The sequence below is a fragment of the Nuphar pumila genome, chromosome 17 (assembly GCF_984573655.1).
Source record: "Nuphar pumila chromosome 17, dmNupPumi1.hap1.1, whole genome shotgun sequence".
NCBI classification, from domain to species: Eukaryota; Viridiplantae; Streptophyta; class Magnoliopsida; order Nymphaeales; family Nymphaeaceae; genus Nuphar; species Nuphar pumila.
In genome coordinates this window covers 1,997,223-2,021,622 of record NC_143265.1, presented here as the reverse complement: position 1 = coordinate 2,021,622, position 24,400 = coordinate 1,997,223, and the positions used below count along the sequence as shown (strand labels likewise).

General features: G+C 41.0%; 1 protein-coding gene across 1 annotated transcript; it reads right to left on the bottom strand.

Annotated features, from left to right (window-relative positions):
* LOC149811337 (E3 ubiquitin-protein ligase ORTHRUS 2-like) lies at positions 1-24,400 on the bottom strand (the record flags this gene model as incomplete). Its single annotated transcript, XM_089993852.1, has 9 exons — positions 23,483-24,400; positions 21,530-22,065; positions 21,258-21,383; positions 3,244-3,343; positions 2,842-2,903; positions 1,615-1,717; positions 827-953; positions 290-498; positions 1-102 (listed from the first exon to the last, which is right to left on the bottom strand). Coding segments are annotated over exons 1-9 (1,830 nt in total), but the record flags the coding sequence as incomplete, so codon positions are not given.

The window sequence follows — 24,400 nt, the reverse complement described above, 5'->3', positions numbered from 1 at the left end:
AGCATCAATCCCCTTTTCTACTTCTTCACCTCCACTAGATTCTACCACATTTTCCCTCATCTCTTTAATTTTCTCAATTGCTGTTTGCAGGTCAAGGTTAACCTGAAATGTTTTAGCAGATAAAAAAGAAAATCAGATCATAAAATTGTAAAGGTTTACACATGGATGTAAACACAATCGCCAAGAAAGTGCCTTGCAGAACTGAAATCAAGCAGACTTGTGAAAAGAAAACAAAGTTTACATAGATTATACCAGTGGTTAAACTAGTGCAAATGTTCAGTTCATGTACCTGGGGATCATGAAAGAATTCTCCAATGCATTGTTTGCAGGTAGGGCAGTTCCTGATGACTTTTTGTGTTCTCAGGCTCCGCCCGCAAGCAGAACTTCTCTCTCTAATTGGTGGAAATGCAGCCTCCAAACATGCCTTGCAGAAGCTATGACCACAAGAAGTTGTAACTGGAAGGGTCATAACTTTCCCGCAAAGATTGCAGAGAATTTCTGCAAAGTAAAAATTTAGAAGGTTCAAAATTGTGAAAACATTCAACATAAAAGAAATATGGAAATGCAACTGCAAAGAGCAAAAGACAAGTGGGATGTTTGGTATGAAAATTTTAAAAAGTGGAGAAAATAATAGTAGATTCCTCTACTTTCTCATCTAGGAGATCAAAGAAAAATATATCAACACAAAACAGTATTCCCTGGCTAACTCCTAAGAACTCGTTTAAAAGAGAGAGCGAGAGAGAGAGACCATGCTATACAAATTTGTACTATTAGTACTTTCACCTCTAAAGTTCTCCATTAACTACAAAAACACCAGAGGGCCAACCTGGAGGGAGCTTGTTCCCTTTTCTGCCACAGCTTGCCTTCATCACTTTGTATTTTTTACCATTTCCATCATCCAGTTGTCTCCTGCTTGGAGGTGGAGGTTTCTTCCAAAACCAACCCTTTCCTTCCTAAGTTCACAAAATTGATAAGACAAAGGAGATCAAACAATGTGTGTAAATATGATTATGGTTTATATAGCGGACAGACACTGAAGGTTATGACAAACTCAAAGCATCATGAGAGAAAAGGAAAGGGTTAACAGATTGTCAAATAAAGAAAACAAATGACAGTGAAGTTTAACAGATTCACATTGAGTTAAAGGTGGGTTGGCTGGGTGGTAGTGGTTTTCACTCGTTGTTGTAGACTGTTCCTCCACAGTTTCAATGAAATCACAAAAATAATCGGTGACTGTCTGTGACAAAGCTGTTGACAATCACATCAGATGTGTGAAAACCACTACTACCCAGCCAACCCACCTTTAACTCAAAGTGAATGCCAAGTATAAAAAGAGGGACCTATTTATACATGGTGATAAATAACTTATTTTTCCCAGTTTATGTTGGAAGATTTTCCATAAATATGCACCCATATCAAAATTGTAAATGTCCCAAGTGTACATCATGTAATATATAATAATACAGGCCATAAACGGCCTGGGAAGAAACAAACAAAAAAAGAAAAAAAATACACCTTTGAAAGTAGTTTCATAGGCACATTATGCATGAATTTTTTGCATCATTACAATAATACGCCTGAGGAAAAAATAATAGAGCATTAAAAGAAAAAGACCTCCCAATCCCATGAAGGGCTTTCCTTTCTTTCTGTGATGTCAGTTGCTGTCTTAAGCTCTTTGATGGATGGCAGTGGCCTAGGACGATCACCATGATAATCACTGTAAAAAAAGAATCAAAGGGCTAGGTAATCTTTGACACATGAAACACAATGCAAGAATTGAAAAAAAAAAGTGGAAGAAGCATTCAATTCCTCAACAAATTCCTCCAGCCTGGTTCAGCTCCATGGAAGAATGTACCAATGTCAACTTGGTGTCACAAGAGTCAGATCCTGCCTGACTGCTGATTGAACGGTACTAAGCCAGGGCCAGGAGAGAACCAGATACAGTGCCCAACACAGAAAGGTCCCATCTGATTCTCAGATACTCTATACAGGATGAGGAATGAAGGAACAAGGTGGAACCTATGTCACAGGGACTTGGCCAACTAGGTGCCGCACCTGCGTCGATGCGACGCGAAGCGGGTGCACGTGCGGGTGCGGCCAACCTGACCCTGGGTCCGGTCAACGCACCAAGGGTCATTTATGTTCAACTTTTGGACTTTATATATATATATATATATATATATATATATATATATATATATATATATATTGCCGCACCCCCGCACCCAAGTTTTTTGAAAGTGCTGCACCCCCGCACCCGCACCCGCACCCGCACCCATGTGACATAGGGTGGAACTGACTTTGACGTGCCAATGTTTCAAGTGAAAGGAACACCACATGTATTAATAGTTAAAATTGTTTTCACTAGATAGACTTAGTAAATTGTGTTGCAGAGCTTTAAAATATTGAAAGTCAGGCCCATTAACTATCCAATGTTTCTTTACTTGGAAAAGGAAGCACCTTAGTCTCTCTTATCCTTAAAAAATAGAAGGAACTTCATACACTAGCCAAGCTTGGATCTTCAAATGATTAAGTCAATAAACAATTTATGGATAAGATTCAACCACTTGAATAAGACAGGAAATCAATCATACAAGCAGATCATTATGATCAATTAATTCAAAAGCGCTAATCAAAGGGAAACTTCAAACATTGAAAGGATCTCATATATTTGTCAAGATTGAGTCTTGAAAAGATCATGTCAGCTTCTGAGCAAGATTCAACTGGTTCAGTAAGATCAACAATAGAAAACCAATCCCATGCCACCAAATCAGGAGTTTAAAAAGAAAAATTCAAGGTATTAGAGCAGGAGGAAAGTGGAAATAATCAAATGTTTCAGACCTAGTCCATGGTGCAGGTTCATTATCACATCTAACGAACAAGTATCGGCAGACCTTGAAGCCCTGAAAGGTGTAAACAAAATCAATTATCAGCTGGTTTTGGCTTTCTTTTGCAAAAGATAAGTATAATGATGCAGTATAGTGAAAAATTTGGGGTGCAGGCATTCATTTGGGAAATTTTAAATCCTCTATGTAATCATCCAATAAGAAATTGCTAAAAATTATTAAGAAACTGAGGACCGAAAAGAAATTTTCACATGCAAAGCATTTTCAAAAGCATTTGATGCTATTCTAGTCATAGAAACACATTAAGTCAGCAAAACCATCATGTATAAGCTACTATCATGAGGAGCTTAACTACATCAAATACAATCAAGAGCATAAAACCAACAAGGAAGCAAACCTGTATCCCAACCTTCCGCCAACATTTCTCAATCCTATAAACACCATCAAATCTGACACCACTCTCAGGTGCATATGAAGAACGCTTCTCTTTATGTGACCTGATTAGACCACAGAAATATGCACATATTAGAAATATTGAAGAGCACTTCTCTAAATCAAACAACATTTTGTCACTGAACTGTAGAGGAAACATGCAATGCCCTTGGGCTGACAGATGACAATGATTCAGTTTTGCTAAAAGGCATGCACCATGTCCCTCTTATCCAAATACAATAAAGCTGATATGATCAAAAGAAAAAACTTGCAATAGTATCAACTTAATGTTCATTCAACACAATCAACTATATATTGCCCATTGTTGATAAAAAAATGTGAGGGAAAGATTGACAGACTTACCTTTTTTTCTCTAAAATCCTTTTTGAAAGATGTGGGGACACCGTTTGCAAGCTCTGACCGTCCTTTGCCCAAAGGAAAGGTAAAGCCCAAACAAGTTTCTCGATTTTCACAGTTGAAATTGCACTATCACGGATTAAGGTATGCGAATAAAGATGAAAACATTAATAAGCATTAATCGAAAAATTAAACAAAATCAAGATAAACGAGCCAAGGATCTGGAAAGTACCCTTTTCGGACTCGAGGGTCTTTTTTTTTCTAAATCTTTTTAGTATGACAACGCCTCCGCGTAGGCACGAGGATTATTCAATGGCTTCAACAGCTCTACGTGGGTACGACAACTTAACAGAGAAGGGTATGGCAAGGCTAAGGCTTGTCCTCTCTAAGATAACGCTCACGCAGGGAATTTTCAGATGATCAGACGATAGGGGTGGACCCCTATTTATAGAATTCTAAACGAGATATGAATCATTGGATCTTCTGGTCCAAATCCAACCCAAATAGATCAGAGTCTATCCCAAATGGAGATAAGACTTATCCAGAAGAATCCTTCACTCCTGAAAGATGCAAAGCAGGGGAGGAAGTTAGGATAAGAACGAATAGAAATAAGCCATATGGCTTATCCTCTTATTCGGATCATGGGACGACTAACGTGTTTGGCGGTACCAAGGTAGGATGGCCAAACTAAAGGTCATCCCAAAGCGAGAAGGCGGGTCAAAGGACCATCCCAAAGTGAGACGGTTGAACAAATGGCCTTCCCAAACTGGCACGATCGGTCGAGAAGTCATCCCGAATAGGGATGTCCAGACATGGTGTCGTCCTCAAAGAGGAACGGTCGGACACGCATTGTCGCCCCAAGGTAGGCTTTTACCCTTTGAAAGCTTCATCTTCAAACTCTAAAATATATTTTCTCAAAAGAGGTTAGCACTTCGACGTCTTGAAAATTTTAAGTGTCTAGAGATGCACGTCTTTGTCATTAACCAATGCGATTCAATTTATGACAAAGAAATGGACACATCCAAATTTTGGAACAACTAGGTTGTCGAGATCATGCTTGGTCCCGTCGAATAGGGTCAGACCAATTTTTAAAAACCATTGGGTTGTGAGGACCATTTGGGTCCCACCGAATGAGGTCGAGCAAGTGTTTTGGAGGAAAATTGGGTTGCCGAGACCATGATTGGTCTTGCCAAACGAGGTCAGGCAAGTTTTTTTTTTTAAACACTAGGTTTTGGGGACCGTTTGTGTCCCACCGAACGAGGTCGGACAAGTATTTTAGAGAAAAAACTAGGTAGTGGGACTGTGATTTGTCCAAACAAGGTCGGGCAAGTTCTGAAAACATGAAACCAGGTTGTCAATACTGTTTGGGGTCTCACCGAACGAGATCGAACCAGATTTTGAAAAACACTAAGTTATGGGGACCGTTTGAGTCTCGTCAAACGAGATCGGGCAAGTGTTTTGGAGAGAAAACTAGTTTGTGGGTACCATGATTAGACCCGCCAAACGAGGCCAAGCTAATTTTGTAAACATGGAACTTGGTTGCCAAGACTATTTGGGGTCTCACCGAACGAGATCGGGCCAACTTTGAAAACATGGAGAAGGGACAAACAATAATGCTTTCAGGTTGCCCGTTAGCAAATATGATCTTTTGCTCCTGTGATGGACAACAAAAGGCCATTTTGTCGTCAATGTGATGGACGGCCAAGAGAGGAATGTCGTCCCATGGTGGACGGCAATACGGGGAATGTCGTCCTTGTGTTGGATGGTCAAATCTGAAATGTCATCCAATGTTGGACGGCAAAACATGGAATGTCGTCTGACGTAGTGTCTACCACGTGAGATCCACTCGAGAGTTTAACTCCTACTTGAACTGAACTTCTTACCTTATAAGAATGCTTTATGTGTTCAGTTTTTCTCCAAATCTCTAGCTTTTCTGCTAACCGTTCAGCTTGGTGGGTGCCCTGAATTTTGCGATGGACTCACATGCGGTCAGTCACTCTTGAGAAGAATAACGACTTTCCTATTAATCCTAGCCAAGACAACATCTCTCAGAGTGGCCAACCCCGCCTCCTAGGAAAAGTCAGGATCCACTCTCAGTAGAAAAAAAAATAGAGAAGGTAAGAGGAAAATAAACTCAGCAAAGATGTGTTCTATTCTTAAAATGATGGCAGTCCCTACAAAAGAGAAATAGGGGATGTACCTACTCAGAACGAGGATTCCTTGCCCGACTGCAGAAAGTTCGTCGGGATCAAAACCAGAATCCCCTTGCTCGAGCAAAGAAGAGTGGTGTGTTGCTCCTTGACGCGAAAGAATGAGGGGACCCTGATCACCCCCCTTACCCATCCTTGCTCGGGCAAAGAAGAGCGGTGTGTTGCTCCTTGACACAGAAGGATGAGTGGAGATCGATCACCCCCCTTACCATGTTGGTGAGGAGCAACAGGTTCCCTTACAAAAACACGAGGGATGAGAGTGCCCAAGTAAATCTATGAGAACCAAGCAACATAGGTCGGAGTAGCGCTCATACCATGAGGCCTCCTGATGGGGGTTTGATCCACCAACTGTGTAATGTGAGTTTTGCCTGAAGTTTATCAAAAGGGGTACATGTTCGCTAGGGAGAGGTACGCATTGAATCCACCAAAGTTGGCAATTGAAGCGATTCGGATGGTACCAATCCAATCATCGATCACAGAAAAGAGGACAGGGATATCAAGATATCACACGTCATTCCCCGCCATGGCATCGTCATACCTAGTGTATGGATATCAACGCACCTACAAAACAGACAAAGGATGCTGAGTAAAAGTCGAAAAGTAAGGAAAGGGAAGGTACCTTAATACATACTACATAAGGGTCCACGGAATCAATCATGCTCCTATATGTTGTGTGGGATTCCATTGATGAGAGCATCGGCCAATGACGGATGTATGGGTATAAGCGTCGTGAACCCAACTATGGAACGTCATCCAAGGGAAGGTACAAAGGACCCCAAATCTGACCAAAAGAAAGAACTTGAATGGAAGGGAAGAAGATGATAAATACAAAAATGAAAGACCCATCAGGGCAAGGGTAAGGATGTACCCCCAAGACCAAAGCACAGCCCGCGAGTATGGTATAGGTTATGAGATTTGATTTTGTATGTATCTGTTTCAGCTTCCACAAGAAACAAGAAGAGAGAGAGAGAGATGCACAATGGCTGGGGCGGCGCACACACAGCTCGACCTCCAAGCCCTAAGCATTATAAAAAATGGCAGATGTACAATAAGACTTTTTGTTACAGAAGTATTACAAGAGTGCCATTAATGAAACAATATTATGCATGTGTTTCATTTTAACGTGCGTATGGATCTGGATTTGGATCCAGATCCATACGCATACTATATTTTAACACCCTCCCTCAAGTTGTATGAGGTTTGGGAGCATGTATAACTTGCTCTTCAATAGCCAAAATTGGCGTCCAGTTAACCCCTTGGTAAACAAGTCTGTCACTTGATCTTCTGTTCGAACATGACGTAGTTCTATCTCTTTCATCTTGACTTTCTGCCGTATAAAATGATGATCAATCTCAATGTGCTTCGCTCTGCTATGTTGGATAGGATAACAAGCAATGTTTATTGCGCTTTGATTGTCACATAAAAGAAATGATCGAATAATTGTTTCCCCAAGATCACTCAATAAGTGTCGAATCCATGTAGCTTCTGCCATGCCTCCAGCCATCGACCTGTATTCAGCCTCTGTACTCGATCATGCCACTGCCTTTTGTTTTATGCTGCTCCAGGACACTAAATTGTGTCCAATATATACACAATATCCAGAGACAGATCGTCTCTCATCTGGATCCCCTGCCCAATCTGCGTTTGTGTAAGTGATGAGTTCATGTCCTCTATGCAAATTATGGTTCTTGCGATAAACAAGTTTGTCTCCTATAGTTCCTTTTAAATAGCGAAGAATGCGCTTCACAACTTCCATATGACCCTCTGTTGGAGGGTGCATAAATTGGGATACCTGATTGACAGCATAAACTATATCAGGTCTGGTAAAGGCCAAGTATTGTAACATCCCCACGAGGCTTCTATACGTTGTAGGGTTGACGCAAAGATGGCCATCTTCAGAGCTCAGCCTTTGATGTAATACACTGAGAGTGCTGACTGGTTTGCAATTCGTCATTCCGGCTCTTTCCAGAAGGTCAAGAGTGTATGTTGCATGAGTGTCAATGTGTCTTGTTGTCTGTCAACTTCCACACCAAGAAAGTACCTCAACTCCCCTAAATCTTTCATCTTGAAAGTTTTCATTAAAAACTGCTTCACGTCTTGCACATGATTATCTGAACTCCCAGTGATCATAATGTCATCAACATATACAAGAAGTATAACAATGTCTGCCTTTTGGTAAATAAAGAGCGAGTGATCCAGAGAGCATCTTCTAAAACCATAACTTTGAATTTGCATAGAGAAACTTTCAAACCAAGAACGGGATGTCTGTTTCAACCCATACAGAGATTTACTTAGTTTGCACGCCCAGGCAGTAGGATCCTTTTCGGCATAACCAGGAGGTTGCTCCATATACACTTCTTCCTTTAAAGTTTCATGCAAGAATGCAGTTTTAACATCCATCTGGCTAAGGCTCCATCCTCGATCGACTGCTAGGGATATGATGACACGAATTGTACCCATTTTGACTACCAGACTAAAGGTTTCATCGTAGTCTTCACCATATTGTTGTGTGAATCCCCGAGCAACAAGTCGCGCCTTATATCTGTTAATATTTCCTTCGAGCTTATACTTTGTTTTATAAACCCATTTTGAGCCAACTACATTCTTTCCTTTTGGCCGAAGTACTATTTCCCAAGTCTGGCATTCATAAAGTGCTTCCATTTCTTCATTCATAGCTTCAATCCAATGACGGGATTGAAGGGCTTGATTAAAACAAGTGGGTTCATCCTGTTTTGTGAGCTGAGACATAAACAACTGAAAATCAAGGGAAAAGGTCTCATAACTCACTCATCGTTGAATAGGATGCCTAATGCGTGACGGCCTTTGAGCCGGAGCATTGGTGATGCTTTTCACATTCCTCGGCTCTGTATTTCTGTCTCGTCTAGTGTATATATGTCCAGAGAAGCGTTCTACCGGAGGTGGCTCAACTCGAGACGATTCAACATGCATCTGTGAGTCATTCAACTCCCTACTCAAGCTGAAGGAAGGACAATTTGCCTGACATGTTTCTCCTGTATTAGCAAAAAGATTTGCGCTCATCCATGGATCATATACCTCTACTTCTCAAGATGACAACTCTTCAGAGTCGTTGACCTGAAAATTTCGTTCATCAAAAACAACATTTCTGGAGGTCCTAATACGTTTTGTAGTAGGGTCATAGCATCGATAGCCTTTGTATTCATCCATATACCCAACAAATCTGCACTTGACGGCCTTGTCCTGAAACTTTTTCGCAGAGATGAATCAATATGTACATAACATACACAACCAAAAACACGCAGCTCATCATAAGAGGGATGTTGCCCAAATAAAATATAATAGGGAGATTTTTTATCCAGAAGTGTCATAGGAAGACGATTTATAACATGAATAGATGTGTGAAAAACTTCTATCCAGAGACTAACGGGCACATTGCTATCATGTAACATGCTCATCGCACTCTCGACAATATGCTTGTGTTTTCTCTCCGCAACCTCATTTTGTTGAGGGGTATGAGGGCAAGAAACCTGTCGACTTATTCCTTTATCCCGAAGAAAGGCAATAAACTCATTTGATGAATACTCTCCTCCACCGTCACATTGTAAATGCACAATATCATAAGAAAACTTTGTTTTGACCATCGAATGGAATTCTCGAAATATTTGGAAAACTTCATGCTTATGTTTCAAGAAATGTATCCAAGTATAACGGGAATAAGAATCAATAAAGATAACATAGTAACGACTGCAAGAAAGAGAAAGAATGGGTGTTGGTCCCCAAATATCGGAACAAATAATCTCAAATGGCTTTGAAGCCCTTTTATTAATAATATGAAACAGAAGAACATGGCTTTTGCAGAGTTCGCATAAGGAACATTTATTATTATCAAAAAATGAACATAAACTAGACTTTGGAAGAAGACCATCAGATATAAGATTTTCAATGAAACCCCGACTACAATGTCCCAAACAACTATGCCAAATGTCTGGCTTATTACAATGAGATGAATTAAAAACTTCCAATAAAGGAAAAAACAAAGACTCTGAAGGCGAAGACACTGAAGAATGCTTGGACGACTTTAACTGGAGGACTGGGACGGAAGGCGAAGACACTGAAGGAATCTCCTTGAAGATGTACATGTTTCCTTGTTGCTCCCCCTTAGCGAACGTCTCATTCGTTCGTAGATCCTTAACATAAACAGAAGAGGGAGTAAATTCGACAGAAGAATTCATATCGTCAACAAGTTTAGCTACAGAAACAATGTTCTTTTTAATGTTAGGAGCAAGAAATAAGTTTCATCTCCCGTAACTTACCCGCATTACCCGTAACATGTATGTCAACACCGGAATCAACATACCACTCACCTTGTTAATTTTGCTTGATCGTCATCTGTGACATCTGTAGATGGTGCTTTCGTGTCCACAATAGTAGTTGATTTATTTTCAATTTTTGTTTACCTTTCCTCTATTATGTAGATTAAACCAACAATCAACTTTCACGTGTCCCCTTTGATTCCCTGTATTAAAAACCCCTAAAATATTAGGTGTAGGCAAGATACCACGTCCTCCCTGCCCAAAACAATTGCGGCCTCTGCCTCCTTGATGACCTCCATCCCCTCGTCCAAAACCTACAGAAGTGTCTATGGCCAAAACTGAATGAGAACGAGCTGATTCATTTCCTTCTGCCCTTTGTTTCATAATCATCTCATGCTGGAGGAGTTTCACTTGAAGGTTGTCAAAGGTGGACAAGTGAGGAAGGCATAATAAAGTTGTGGTAAACATGTCGAAATCAAGGCCCAATCCATTGAGAAATTGTTGAACTTTATCTTTATCTGCAATAGCACTTCCAATAACCGCCAATTGGTCAATAATACTCTTCAAGCGGCCTATGTATTCCATGACTGTCATGGAGCCTTTCTTCAAACTCTGAAATTCATTTTTTAAGTACATAACTCGAGCTTCTGATATCTGAGAGTATGTCTGAGACAGTTTACTCCACAGATCCGCTGCAATGCAACTAACACTTCTTGAGAGAGTGTTGACGTAATATAAGCAACCAAAGACTGATCCCGCTTCCTCCAAGCTGTATACTCTAGATTCTTAATAGAAACAGTAGTTGTGTTACCCTTCTCATCCTTGGTTTCCTGCAAAATAAGTCGTGATAGTATAGGAACTAAACCATCCAAAAGTTCATCAAGATCCTGACTCCGTATAAAAGGAAGGATTTGCCTCTTCCAGGTCAAAAAATTAGAATGAGTAAATTTTTCTGTAACGAACTGACTCAAGAAATTTGCAGAGGGATCGGATGACGAAGAGTAATCCATATCAGTGGAACAATGAATAAGCAAACAAAATGAATGAAAAAAAAATAAACAGATTTGAGATCACTCAATCAATCAGTAAAACTTTAATAAGGCATATACTTGTACTACCAATAAGACCTTTTTTTTTCAAATTAAGAATCGAGATTGTAAAATGTTATAATCTGCCTATAGGCGTTGCACAGAGAACACTAAAGCAGCAATAAAGGAAAGGAAAAACTTGTGGAATCAAAGAGATGGTTTGTAATAAAAAAGGGGACTGCAGTCGGTTTGTCTGCAATTCAAGGATGCAGTCGTTGATGTTGAGGAAAAGATGGAACCAACACAGACGATGGAATGAAGAAGATAAAAAAATACCAATGAACGAGAATAACAAAAAAAAAATGAGTAACAGAAGATAAAAAAAAACGAGTAGCAGAAGATAGACAGATGATGGGATGGCTTCAATCAGGAAAAGAACGAGTTGTAGAGAAGAGTAGGAGAGGAGAATAAAAGAGGGGAAGGATGAATCCAAAACCTGTTTCTTCACACACCTCTTATACGATTCCGCGACCACGACTTTGATACCATATGAGATTTGATTTCGTATGTATCTGTTTCAGCTTCCACAGAGAGGGATGCACAATGGCTGGGGCGGCGCACACACAGCTTGACCTCCAAGCCCTAAGCATTATAAAAAATGGCAGATGTACAATAAGCCTTTTTGTTACAGAAGCATTACAAGAGTGCCATTAATGAAACAATATTATGCATGTGTTTCATTTTAACGTGCGTATGGATCTGGATCCAGATCCATACACATACTATATTTTAACATGGGTCTCCCTGATTGCATACTGTGATGGGTAACAATTAAGATGTGCCACAACAACAAAACAGAGGTCGTAGTCTTTGATGCACTCTAGGAAGTGATAGAATCTTCCATCTGCCCAAGTCACATTAGCATTAGGAAAGAGTACTCCACCCAACAAAAAGAAGAGGTATGTCAGAGCTTTGTGATAAAGATCCCGAGGAGACAATGTAAGTGTCACAAAGCCACCCGAGATGGATCTTCCCACCAAAACCAACAGGACGCCTCCCAATCAGCCTTGGAAAAACAACTTGGGGATGGGTATCTATCACAGTCACCAGGAGTTCACCACCATAAAGCCTAAGATCTCGAAAACATCCAGAGGTGTAACAGTCATCTCCCGCCACGAGAAGTAAAAAGTCTGCATCATCGGGCGAAACCTCTCTACCAACTGGGCATGAAGGTTTTGCGGTTCCAAAAGCCAAGTGATCTAAGGTTGGCAGCAGGTCATCCGCTTTCTCGTGCTAGAGGCGCATTGAGTCAACATGAACGGTGCAACGTACATCGACTAAAGGCTGCAAGAAAACGATTGGGGGTTATACACTGAAGGCGGTGAAAGCAGATTAAATTGCTAAAACGAGTACCTCGCCCGCCAATATCACCCCAGATATGTGACGACTCTGAAAAGTCAGGAACTTGCGAACCGAGTAAGCAAGAAAATCAACTTAGATAGTCCACCTCGAGCAGCTTACAGGGGTTGACACCATCGCAACGTCATGCAGGGGTCATCACCCACTTTCTCGCGCCAGAGGCGCATTGAGTCAACATGAACGGATCAACGTACATTGGCTACATGTTGCAAGAGAAAAGTTTGGGGGTTATACACTCAAGGGGAGAAAGCAGACTAAATTGCTAAAACAGGTATCTCGCCGAACAATATCACCCCAAATATGTGATGACTCTGAAAAGTCAATAACTCACGGATCGGATAAGCAAGCAAATCAATTGAAGAGCTATAGATAGTCTGCCACGAGCAGCTTGCAAGGGTCGACACCATCGCAGTCATGCGCCCTCGCCGAGAATGATGAATGACGGCTTCATGACGACGACGACGACTGCCGAGGTCAACATGTTTCTCTTCGGCATCATCCGAAGCGTCTTCTTCCCCGAAGTCAGCATCGAATCTTAGGCACCATTATTGTCAGAGCTCCTCTCCTCAACAAAGTCAACAACAAGATAATCCAACAGCTCATCAGCTTGGCTAGTCTTGACACTCATAAGCTTGGGAAGCCTCAACACGTGCATTGAATTCACATTGAGCTCTCCCCATTTAAAAAAAAAAACTATTATGGTCCCGAACAGCAGAATGGTGACGTCATCCAGGTCTATCCGACTCTAGATGGCAAAACACCTCTGCCATCCAGGTTTGTCAATGTCCCGAACGACAGGACAGCCCCGTCATTCGTCTCCTTTTTCCCGAATCTAGGACGGCAGCCATTCGGCCCTCCATCTCTTTTCTCAAATCCCAAACGGCGAGACTCCCTCGCCGCCCATCTACCTTTTCCAAGTTTGGGCAAACCATCAATTACCTTTTCGGATCTGAGACGGTAGGCCAGCCCATTTAGTCGTCTGGTTTAAGGTATGCGAATAAAGACGAAAGTGTGTATAACCACCAATCAAAAGATTAAACAAAATCAAGATAAACGAGCCAAGGATATGGAAAGTACCTTTTTCGGACTTAATGGTTTGTTTTATTCTTTTTAGCTTTTTTTAGTCCGACAACACCTCTGCATAAGCACAAGGGTTCTTTAATGGCTAGGGTATGACTGTTAAAATATATGTAATATATATTTATATATATATATAAATATATTTATCATTCACTACCCAATAAGGGGTAGTTCTCTAATCTCGCCCAATAGGGGCATTTTAGTCTTTTTCCTTTTTCTTCCTTTTTCCTATTTCTTTTTCTATTTTTTCCTTTTTCTTTTTTGTCTTTTTTTATTTCTTTTTGTGCATTTAATGCACAGCCATTGGGGGCCCCAACAAAGAGTCGTTGGGCCCCCAACGGTCACAATTGTGACCGTTGGGAGCCCAACGACTCCTTGTTGGGACTCCCAATGGTCCCTCTCTCTTGCTTTTCTCTAACTCTCCCTCACTCCTCTCTTGCCTATAAATAAGTGGGGTCTCCCCCTTTGTAATGCGTGGCTTCTTCAAGCCCTTTAGTGCATTTATAAGATTTTATGCTTTCTAGCCATTATTGGTTTTTGTGTATGTCCTCTTTTGGACTTGTTCTTTGATTTCTATGTGTGAATGTCCATTGTAGGACATACTTTTCTTTTCCGCATATTTCGTTACATGGTATCAAAGCCTTGGTTGTGCTCTTGATTCTTTTTGCTAGTTGTCTAGCTTTATCTCTCTTCTTGTTTATCCTCCATTATAATGGAAGGAGAACAAAAGATTGATCTCTCCTTCAAGCTCAATGGTACTAACTACATGATGTGGGCCGCTGCCATGGAGAACAACCTCAAAGGTAAAAAGCTTTGGGGATATGTTATGGGCACCATTAGGGAACCTCAACTTCAACTTACAAAAATAGATGGTGATCAAGAAAAAGCTTTAGAAGGAAATGCTCGCATGAAGGCTATTGAAGATCACCAATCCAAGGTAGAAGATTGGGAAAGTAAGCATGCAAAAATTCTTGCATGGTTCATGAACAACGTGGAGCTAAAGATTTGCGCCAACATTGCCAAATTCCGTCTAGCCAATGAAGCATGGTTCTTTATGAAAGGTATGTATACCCAAAAAGACCTTGCTCGTCAATTCTTTATCCAAGAAAAAATTCGTACCATTAAGCAAGGTGAAATGAGTGTAAGAGATTACTATAGCACTCTTGGACCTTTATGGGATGAGCTATCCCTTCTTGAACCCAAATGGGTATCAAGTGAAGATGTGGAAATGCGAAGAGAGCAAATGGAGAAAGAACACTTTTTCCAATTTTTACATGGGCTTAGGCCCGAATATGAACAAGTTAGGTCCTCCCTCCTTCATAGATCCAAACCACTTCCATTAGAAGATGCCATAGCCGAAATATGCCAAGAAGAAACGCGTCTTGGCATGATTAAAGGAGGAGATGATGTTCTTGCCGTGTCTAAACCCGGCAATCATACGAAAGCATATAAGCCTCCACATTTTGGGAGGCAAAATAACTATAATGGCAATTATAGGAAAGCCATTTGCCATCATTGTCAAGAACTGGGTCATATAAGACCTAATTGTCCAAAGATAAATGAACCTCCAAAAGGGAAAGTTGCTATTATTGAAGAAATTTCAAAAAAGGAGGAGCCAATGAAAGGGAAAGAGTCATTTTCCCTTGCTCAACTATCCAAAGCACTTCAAATTCTACTCAAATCGCCATCAACTTCGGGAGCCGCCATTGCCTCTTCTTCTCCTCCAGGTACGCCCTCTTGGATTCTTGATTCTGGAGCATCTTTTCATATGACCCCTATTGAAAATGGACTATCCAATGTATGTAGCAACTCCAAAAATTCTTTTGTTTCAACCGCCGATGGTACCTCTTTACAAGTTAAAAGTTTTGGAACCTTAGACTTTTCAAAAGACTTTTTTGTGCCAAATGTAAGAGTAGTACCTCAACTTAATTTAAATCTTGTATCCGTCTCTCAAATATGTGATCATGGATGTGAAATCTCCTTCTCAACCAAGGGTTGCTCTATACAGGATCTCCAGTCCGGGAAGCGGATTGGGCAAGGCCATAGGAGGGGAGATCTCTACTACATGAACCATTTGAAACTTCCCATCAACTCATTTTGTAATCATGTCCAAGATAAAAATATAGAAACTTGGCATCAAAGACTTGGACATCCTAGCTTCTCAAAAATGTACTCCTTTCCTTTTGGAAAGAAATTTTGTAATGAGAAACATTTTGTTTGCAAGAGTTGTATTTTTGGAAAAATGAAATCCATCCCTTTTCCAAAGAGAACATTTGTATCCAAAAGACCCTTTGAATTAGTTCATTCGGATGTTTGGGGTCCTTCTCCGGTCATATCAAAAGGAGGATATTCTTACTATGTTACTTTCATTGATGATTTCACTCGATATGTGTGGATCTATTTTCTCAACCTAAAATCCGAAGTTTTTAACTTCTTTAAAAAATTTCATATGATTGTTAAAAATCAATTTTCAACTAATATCTCCATTCTTCGATCCGATTCCGGTGGAGAATATCTATCAAATGAATTTCAAGAATATTTGGAAACCAATGGAATTTGTCATCAAAGGTCATGTCCTAGGACTCCCCAACAAAACGGTCTAGCCGAGAGAAAGCATAGACACATCTTGGAAACCACTAGGACTCTCCTTATTTCTAAAGAAATTCCAAAATGCTATTGGGCCGAAGCCGCCTTAACCTCCACTTATTTGATAAATAGAATGATATCCTCATCCCTACAAAACATATCTCCATATGAAAAACTTTTTGAAAGAACACCCGATTTTAATAGATTAAGAATTTTTGGGTGTAAGTGTTTTGTTCTTACACATAAAAGAGATAAGTTATCTCCCAAAGCTATCGAATGTGTGTTCTTAGGATACGGAGAAAATCAAAAAGGCTTTAGATGCTTCGACCCCAAAAGCAACAAACTATATGTATCCAAAGATGTTACCTTTTTAGAAAATGAGAACGGTTTTGAGAAAAATAAAGATATTAATGAAAGCGAATATGCTTTCTTATTTGATCTTCTCTCTCAAGAAGATGTGTCTCCTCACGAAGAGGATGTTCCTAATGATTTAGAGGATACTCCTCTTAGTAATGTTGAAAATGGAAGTAATGATGTTGAAAATAGGTCAATTCAAACCTATGCTAGGCGTGGTCAAGAAATTCCCATAAGTGCTTTAGAAAAATACTCTCAGAGTTCCAACATAGAAGAAACCTCTTTAAGGAGATCTAGCAGAATCTCCAATCCTCCTAATAGGTTTGTTTCCTATGAGTCCCTAACACCAAAATATAGGGCATGCCTAATTGCATTACACTCTTATCATGAACCATCACACTATAATGAAGCCAAAAACATTCCTCAATGGGTTGAGGCCATGAAACTAGAACTTAGTGCCCTTGAAAAAGCTAAAACTTGGGAAATAACTTCATTACCCAATGGAAAGAAGACTATTGGATGTAGATGGGTCTTCAAAATTAAAACTAAAAGTGATGGGTCATTAGAACGCTATAAAGCTAGGTTGGTAGCCAAAGGATATGCTCAAGAGTACGGAATAGACTATGAAGAAACCTTCGCTCATGTAGCTAGAATGACTAGTGTTAGGACTCTTATTGCGGTTGCATCCGTTAAAAATGGCCTATCTATCAATTGGATGTTAAGAACGCATTTCTTAATGGTGAACTAAGTGAAGAGGTTTATATGGATCCTCCACCAAGAGTATCTATTGGTGAAAACAAAATTCTTAAACTAAAAAAGGCACTATATGGGTTAAAACAAGCTCCAAAAGCTTGGCATGACAGATTTAACAATGTAATGACTAGCTTAAATTTTCGTTCCTGTTATACTGACACTGCGTTGTTTGTAAAGAGTGCAGGGTCTTCTGTAGTTATTCTACTACTATATGTTGATGATATGATCATCACTGGAAGTGATGAGCAAGGAATACATGAGATTAAGAAAATTTTAAAAGAAAATTTTGACATGTCTGACCTTGGTTTCTTAAGATATTTTCTAGGAATTGAAGTTGCATATTCTCCCCGGGGGTATATTCTCTCTCAAATGAAACTTGTTGCTGACATTTGTGCCAAGTCTGGAATTTCGGATGATAAGAAGACAGAAACCCCTGAGGTTATCAATGCAAAGCTCAGGCTAGAAGATGGGACACTTCTCGAGAATCCTACTCCCTACCGTCAACTCGTTGGGTCTCTGACATACTTATCCATCACTCGGCCAGACATAGCTCATGTCGTTCACTCTGTCAGTCAGTTTCAACATGCTCCTACAACTGTGCACATGAGTGCAGTCTTAAGGATTGTCAGATATATTAAAAACACCATAACTAAGGGAGTTTTTCTTTCCTCCTCATCATCCCTTGATTTAATTGCTTATACAGATGCTGATTGGGGAGGAAATCCCAATGATAGAGTCTCAACCACTGGTTTTTGTGTTTTCTTAGGTGACTCTATGATTTCTTGGAGATGCAAGAAGCAACATAAAGTATCATTGTCCTCAACTGAAGCGGAATATCGTGCAATGGCCACTACAACCATGGAGCTTGTGTGGCTTAGAAGTCTCCTCTGTGATATGGGCATCGTCATCTCAATTCCTTTGAAGATGTGTTGCGATAACAAGAGTGCTATCTATATTGCAAGCAACCACACCTTCCATGAGCGTACTAAACACATTGAGATGGATTGCCACTATGTTCGAGATGAATACCTAAAAGGAACCATAGCACTGCCCTACGTCACATCCGAGTACCAGTTGGCGGACTTCTTCACCAAAGCTCTTGCTGCTCCTCGTTTCATGTTTCTTCTCAACAAGCTTTCCGTTGTATCCCCGTAAAGCTTGAGGGAGGGTGTTAAAATATATGTAATATATATTTATATATATATATATATAAATATATTTATCATTCACTACCCGATAAGGGGTAGTTCTGTAATCTCGCCCAATAGGGGCATTTTAGTCTTTTTCCTTTTTCTTCCTTTTTCCTATTTCTTTTTCTATTTTTTCCTTTTTCTTTTTTGTCTTTTTTTATTTCTTTTTGTGCATTTAATGCACAGCCATTGGGGGCCCCAACAAAGAGTCGTTGGGAGCCCAACGACTCCTTGTTGGGACTCCCAATGGTCCCTCTCTCTTGCTTTTCTCTAACTCTCCCTCACTCCTCTCTTGCCTATAAATAAGTGGGGTCTCCCCCTTTGTAATGCGTGGCTTCTTCAAGCCCTTTAGTGCATTTATAAGATTTTATGCTTTCTAGCCATTATTGGCTTTTGTGTATGTCCTCTTTTGGACTTGTTCTTTGATTTCTATGTGTGAATGTCCATTGTAGGACATACTTTTCTTTTCCGCATATTTCGTTATAATGACAACTTGAGAGAGAAGGGTATGGCAAAGCTAGGACTCATTCTCTATAAGGCAATGGCTTAAACAAAGAATTTTCAGATGACTACATTGTAGGGGCTCAATTCTATTTATAAAATTCTGGATGAGATATGAATCACTGGATCTTTTGAGTCGAGATCAAACCAAAATGAATCCAAGTATATCCCAAATGAGGACAAGACTCATCAAGAAGAGTCCTCCTTCCTAGAAAACAAGCAGGAGGGGGGAGGATGCGGATAGAAACGGATGGGGATAAGCCAAATAAAAATGATGTATCCATACATTCGGATCACCAGACGGCTTAACGGTTTTGCCATCCGAAGACCGGATGGCTAAACAATTTTGACATCCAAAGACTGGATCGGGCAAAACACGGACAGCACTATGTGTGTCGTCCCCAACTCTGGACAGCATTACTGTGATTGCACTATGTTATGTCGTCCTACAGGCTAGACGACACTCTGTTGTGTCATCCCCTAGGGTGAAAGGACAGTAGGGGAAAAGGCAGGCTGGAACAACCTGGACAGCACCTCTGGATGTCGTCCTGAGGCAGGATGGCACCCTTGGATGCCACCCCTAAGCAAGACAGCACTCCCTGTGTGCCATCACTAGGATTGGACAGGGAAGAGAAAGGCCAGACAGCAGGGACAGACAAAACAGCATGTCATCCAAGACAAGGATGGACAGGACAATCTGTCATCCAAGACAGGGATGGACAAGACAGTTTGTTTGTCCAGGACAAGGATGGGCATGACAGTTTATCATCCAATACAGGTGTGGACAGGACAGTTTGCCGTCAATGACAGACAGGACAGTCTGCCATCCAGGACAAGGACAGACAAGAATCCGTCACAGCCCAACCCGAGGATAGTGGGGGGTGGGACAGCACAGATGGTGCGGTACCATACCTAGAACAGGCAGGATGCTCTGTCCCAATGCATGACAAACTATCCTATGGGACAATGGCTTGTCCCAGGCAGAAAGACAACCTATCCTGTGGGACAATGGCCTAGACAGGGAGGACGGCACATACTGTGCCATCCCAGAAAAAGACCCGGGTCTGGACAGCAACTCAGGAGTGTCGTCCCGGGGTAGGACCGATGGACTTCATGAGGTTTGAGGTTTTGGGCATTCTGGAAAATTTGGGTGTCTACAACTATATAGTGTGATACATGGCCACTAAATTCAAATCATATCTTACAATAAGTAATGAAGTAAAAATCAGATTTTTTTAACTATATATCTGTTCTTTTGAAATGTGAAATCTGACACTTTCAAATGTCATATATAAAATAATGATTTTTGGGGGAAATTCAATTTAGAAAAGTAAAAGAGTACAAAATGAAAAGTCACCCATTCAGTTCTCATTTTCTCACCTTCTAAAGTTTTTTTTTTTTTTTGAAAAATCCTTATTACTTCTTCATTTTTTCCACTTTATGTTCATTACGGGAGGGAACAGAGATGGAGAAATGGACAAGTGAAAATATGGGAGTTTCAGAATGTTTCCAATTTGATGTGTAACAATCTTTCAACTCCATTCAAATATATATATATATAGGTGATCCTCTTCATACCATGTAGGTTTGAAGAATCTCAGCATGCACTATACATTGCATGCAATTGAACTGATTTTATGCAATTTGATTTTCTTCAAGAATAATATATGAGCATAGCGAATGAAATGATTTAGTGCCTATATTTGATTTTTCATATATAGGCCATATATAGGCATCGACAATTATAAGAAACAACTAACTTACCAAAACAAATTAATACTCAAAAAGTCAGCCTTTCCAAAAAATCCAGCATAAACCAATCCACAGGGACAGAGACTATTTATTGCTCCAGCACCAGAAGCATGTTTACGCATTCACAGACTTGCACTCAATCATGCAAGCCTCTTCTAAAAGCAGCCCCAACATTGATTAGGTAAAATCAATTCAAAACAGCCCATATGCAGATCTCAACCTATGCAAGTGTTATTGAACTTCCAACCAGATCATAATTAAAGACAGCAACCATCATTACAGATGCCATTAGTTGCATTATTGTGAAAACTGCAAGAGCACACCTTTACCTTTTCAAGGCTAACTAATTGAAGGATTAAAGTGAAATTAATCTTTCAAACATTTCATGTCCAATCGATGACTAATTAAATAAGAATAAGGTATGAAAAGGAAGAAACAGGAAGGGAGATAAACTCACCTGACGACACGAACAGGGTAACCCTTCTTACAACTAACACGCAATGCCTCATTCAACTTTTCAAATTTCTGATCGAATGATTGTTCTTTGTTCGTCCTCTTGTTCCCACTCAAATCTCTCCCCCCACTAAAAATTGCAGCACAAAAAAATATACAAGGGAATACCAAACTAGAGTGATCAACCATAGGCACATGAGAAAATGACCATCAGACGCATAAAAAAATATACAGTGAACAAGAGAGAGAGAGAGAGAGAGAGACCCAAGTACTAACCTTCCCGTGTAGAGGAACCATTCACCGTGATCTTCATCATCCAGATATCCACCAGAGAGGGCGACCGACTGTGCACCATAATCTGACTGTCCAGCTATCCCAGCAACGTGGGGGAGGTGGGTTCCCCATTGCCTGCACTCCATCCGGTCTTCCCAGTACTCACCAACAAGGACCCCCTGATTCCTTACTGGATCATTCTCTGCAGGGATAGGGCCAAAGTGGTCAGGAGGAACGGTCACAAAGATCTTCCCACTACAAGCATTGGACTTTCCTGCCCTTTTTGCCCTCTCTGTCGTGAATGCCTTGTCTGGTCGATCATTGTTGTGTCTTGAATAGTTATAGGTCTTGGTAGCAGCAACATCAGAGGACAATTTTGATCTCCTTGATAACCTGATTGCTGCCACTAATGCAGCATTTATCCTTGGCTGTTCCACCATTCTTGTAGGAATGGAACCCCGGCACTTTGCACACGACCTCTTCCCCTGACCCACCCATTTCTGGAAGCATCTCAAACAGAAATTGTGCCCACATGGTGTCTGTGGATCAACAGAAATAGAAATGTTAATAGCATCAGCGTTGCATGGTGACGATAATGAACAGAGCAGTTGCGCATTACCCAAAAAAGAAAGGCATCAAGGCCATGTTCATGACTAATGTGATGTAACAGAAGAGGATAAAACAGAAAGATTTCAGACTGGCAACGTGGTAACGAGGGTTTAATGGAGATGCCGATGCTAACTAAGTAAATTGCCAAAATGGAAACTATCAGGGCCACGGCATTGATCATGCCAATGTTAATGAAGATGATCCAATGATGTAAGCGAAGATGATTGAATGACAAAAGTCAATTGGTCATGAAGAAACAATTGCAACGACGTTCACGAGCCAGCAGATACTGAAATGGGTCATTGCCCCTAAAGAAAACCTGCGTAACGACACTAACAGCAAGAGGACTTTGTCATTTCACTAAGCAAAATGACCCTCTTTCAGATAACCAGAAGGGGAATTCACAGTGGAGATGAAATTGGACAACACTATGGTGGCAACGATAGAGAACAGAAGGTTTAACAACAATAATAATACCATAACAAAGGCGATAGCAATATCAATGATGACGACTGTTGGAATTGCATACCTAAACGGAGAACCCCAATGGGCCTAACGTCTCAATAAGTCAAAGGTGCTCATTTTGATGTTAATACAAACCACCACCTAACACCAAAGGCACGATGATTATAACATTGTTCGTGGTGGTGAATGGGTTTGTGTCTTCGTAATAAGAAATGTGAACTACACTCACACGATAAACCAAATAAACTCACACATACACTCACACGATAAACCAAATAAACTCACACATGCAAAGACTATTTTTAACGTGGTTCGGTAAACACATACTTTCACGATGGTCTCTCTTTTCAAAAGGTTGAATCTTTCCTTTTATTGTCTTTATATAGATTACAATAAGAGCCTAATACATTTGAAAGATCTAGGTTATCCTTGGGATTAGGAACACTCTTAGTTAGAGACCTTCTCTAGCTGGTTTGAGGACTCTTCTCATAACAGGTTTCTCCCTTCTATCTTGATCCTTGTTGGATTCTTTTAAAGCCTTTACATTAGCAAGAGAGTCCATTTGGGAAGAGGTGAGGTGCCCGATCCTTCCAGAATCTTATCTCTAACACTTAGAAATAGTGTCTAGATAACCACACGATGGCGAAGAATGCAAACTAACCAAATGGTGATGGCGGTGATACAAATCAACAATACAACCCAAATGAATGAACGATGTCGATGATGGCTCGAACCCGGAAAAATACACAAATTGCTGAAAAAGAACAAGACTACAACGTCAACGGAAACGAGGGGGTCAATGAGGATAACAATGGTGTCGTGATGGAGACTGGTAGATAAAGAGAGCGAAAAAAAAAAACAGCGATGGTGGTGAAAACTCACGGTGACGGGGAGTTCCGGCAGCTGCAGGCAAAAGGTGCAGTTGAAAGCCTCCTCAATACTGTCCTCCCCGCCTTCGCCCCCTCTCTTCTTCTTCTTCTCCTCTTTTTCGCCCGCCCTCGCATTCCTCGTCATGAACTCCTGCCGCTTCCTCGCCTTGTCCTCCTCCGAGAGCGACGCGTCTGCCTGGATGGCCCGGATGGCAGAGAGCAGGTCACCGGACGCGCCCTTAGCGGTGGGGGCAGGCTGTGGCGCCGGCATCGTTGTGGCACCGTCGGCAGGATGGGAGCAGTCGGGGCACTCCCAAGCGAGGGTGGAGGAGAGCGTTGGGGGAGGGGAAGTGAGGCAAGGGGCGTGCCAAGGGGTACCGCAGGTGGCGCAGAAGAGGGTCTCCGCCTCTCCGGGCGTCGCCTTGCACACCATGCACGCCCCGTCGCTGTCGCAAGGCAGATCCTGACCGCCACCCATCTCTATGGAAGAAACGGAATCTCTCTCTCTCTCTGTGTAGAGGTGACCGGAGAACTTGGTGGGGATGGAAGGAAGGGAATCTCTCTCTCTCTCTCTCTCTCTCTCTCTCTCTCTCTCTCTATATATATATATATATATATATATAGGTGACCGGAGAACTTGGTGGGGATGGAAGAAGGGAATCTCTCTATATATAGAGGTGACCGGAAAACTTGGTGGTGTTGGAAAGGGAAGCTCTCTCTCTCTCTCTAGAGCTGACCGGAAAACTTGGTGGGGATTAAAGAAAAGGAAGATCTCTCTCTCCACCGGGAATGAGTGGAATCAGAAATCTTGGTGAAGATGGAAGAAGGAAAGCAAAGGGCTTTTATATGGGAATAGAAAACATAGAGAGAGAAAATAGAGGGAAGGATAGAGAAAGAGACAGAGGCAAACTGTGAAAAAATTAAGGAGGCC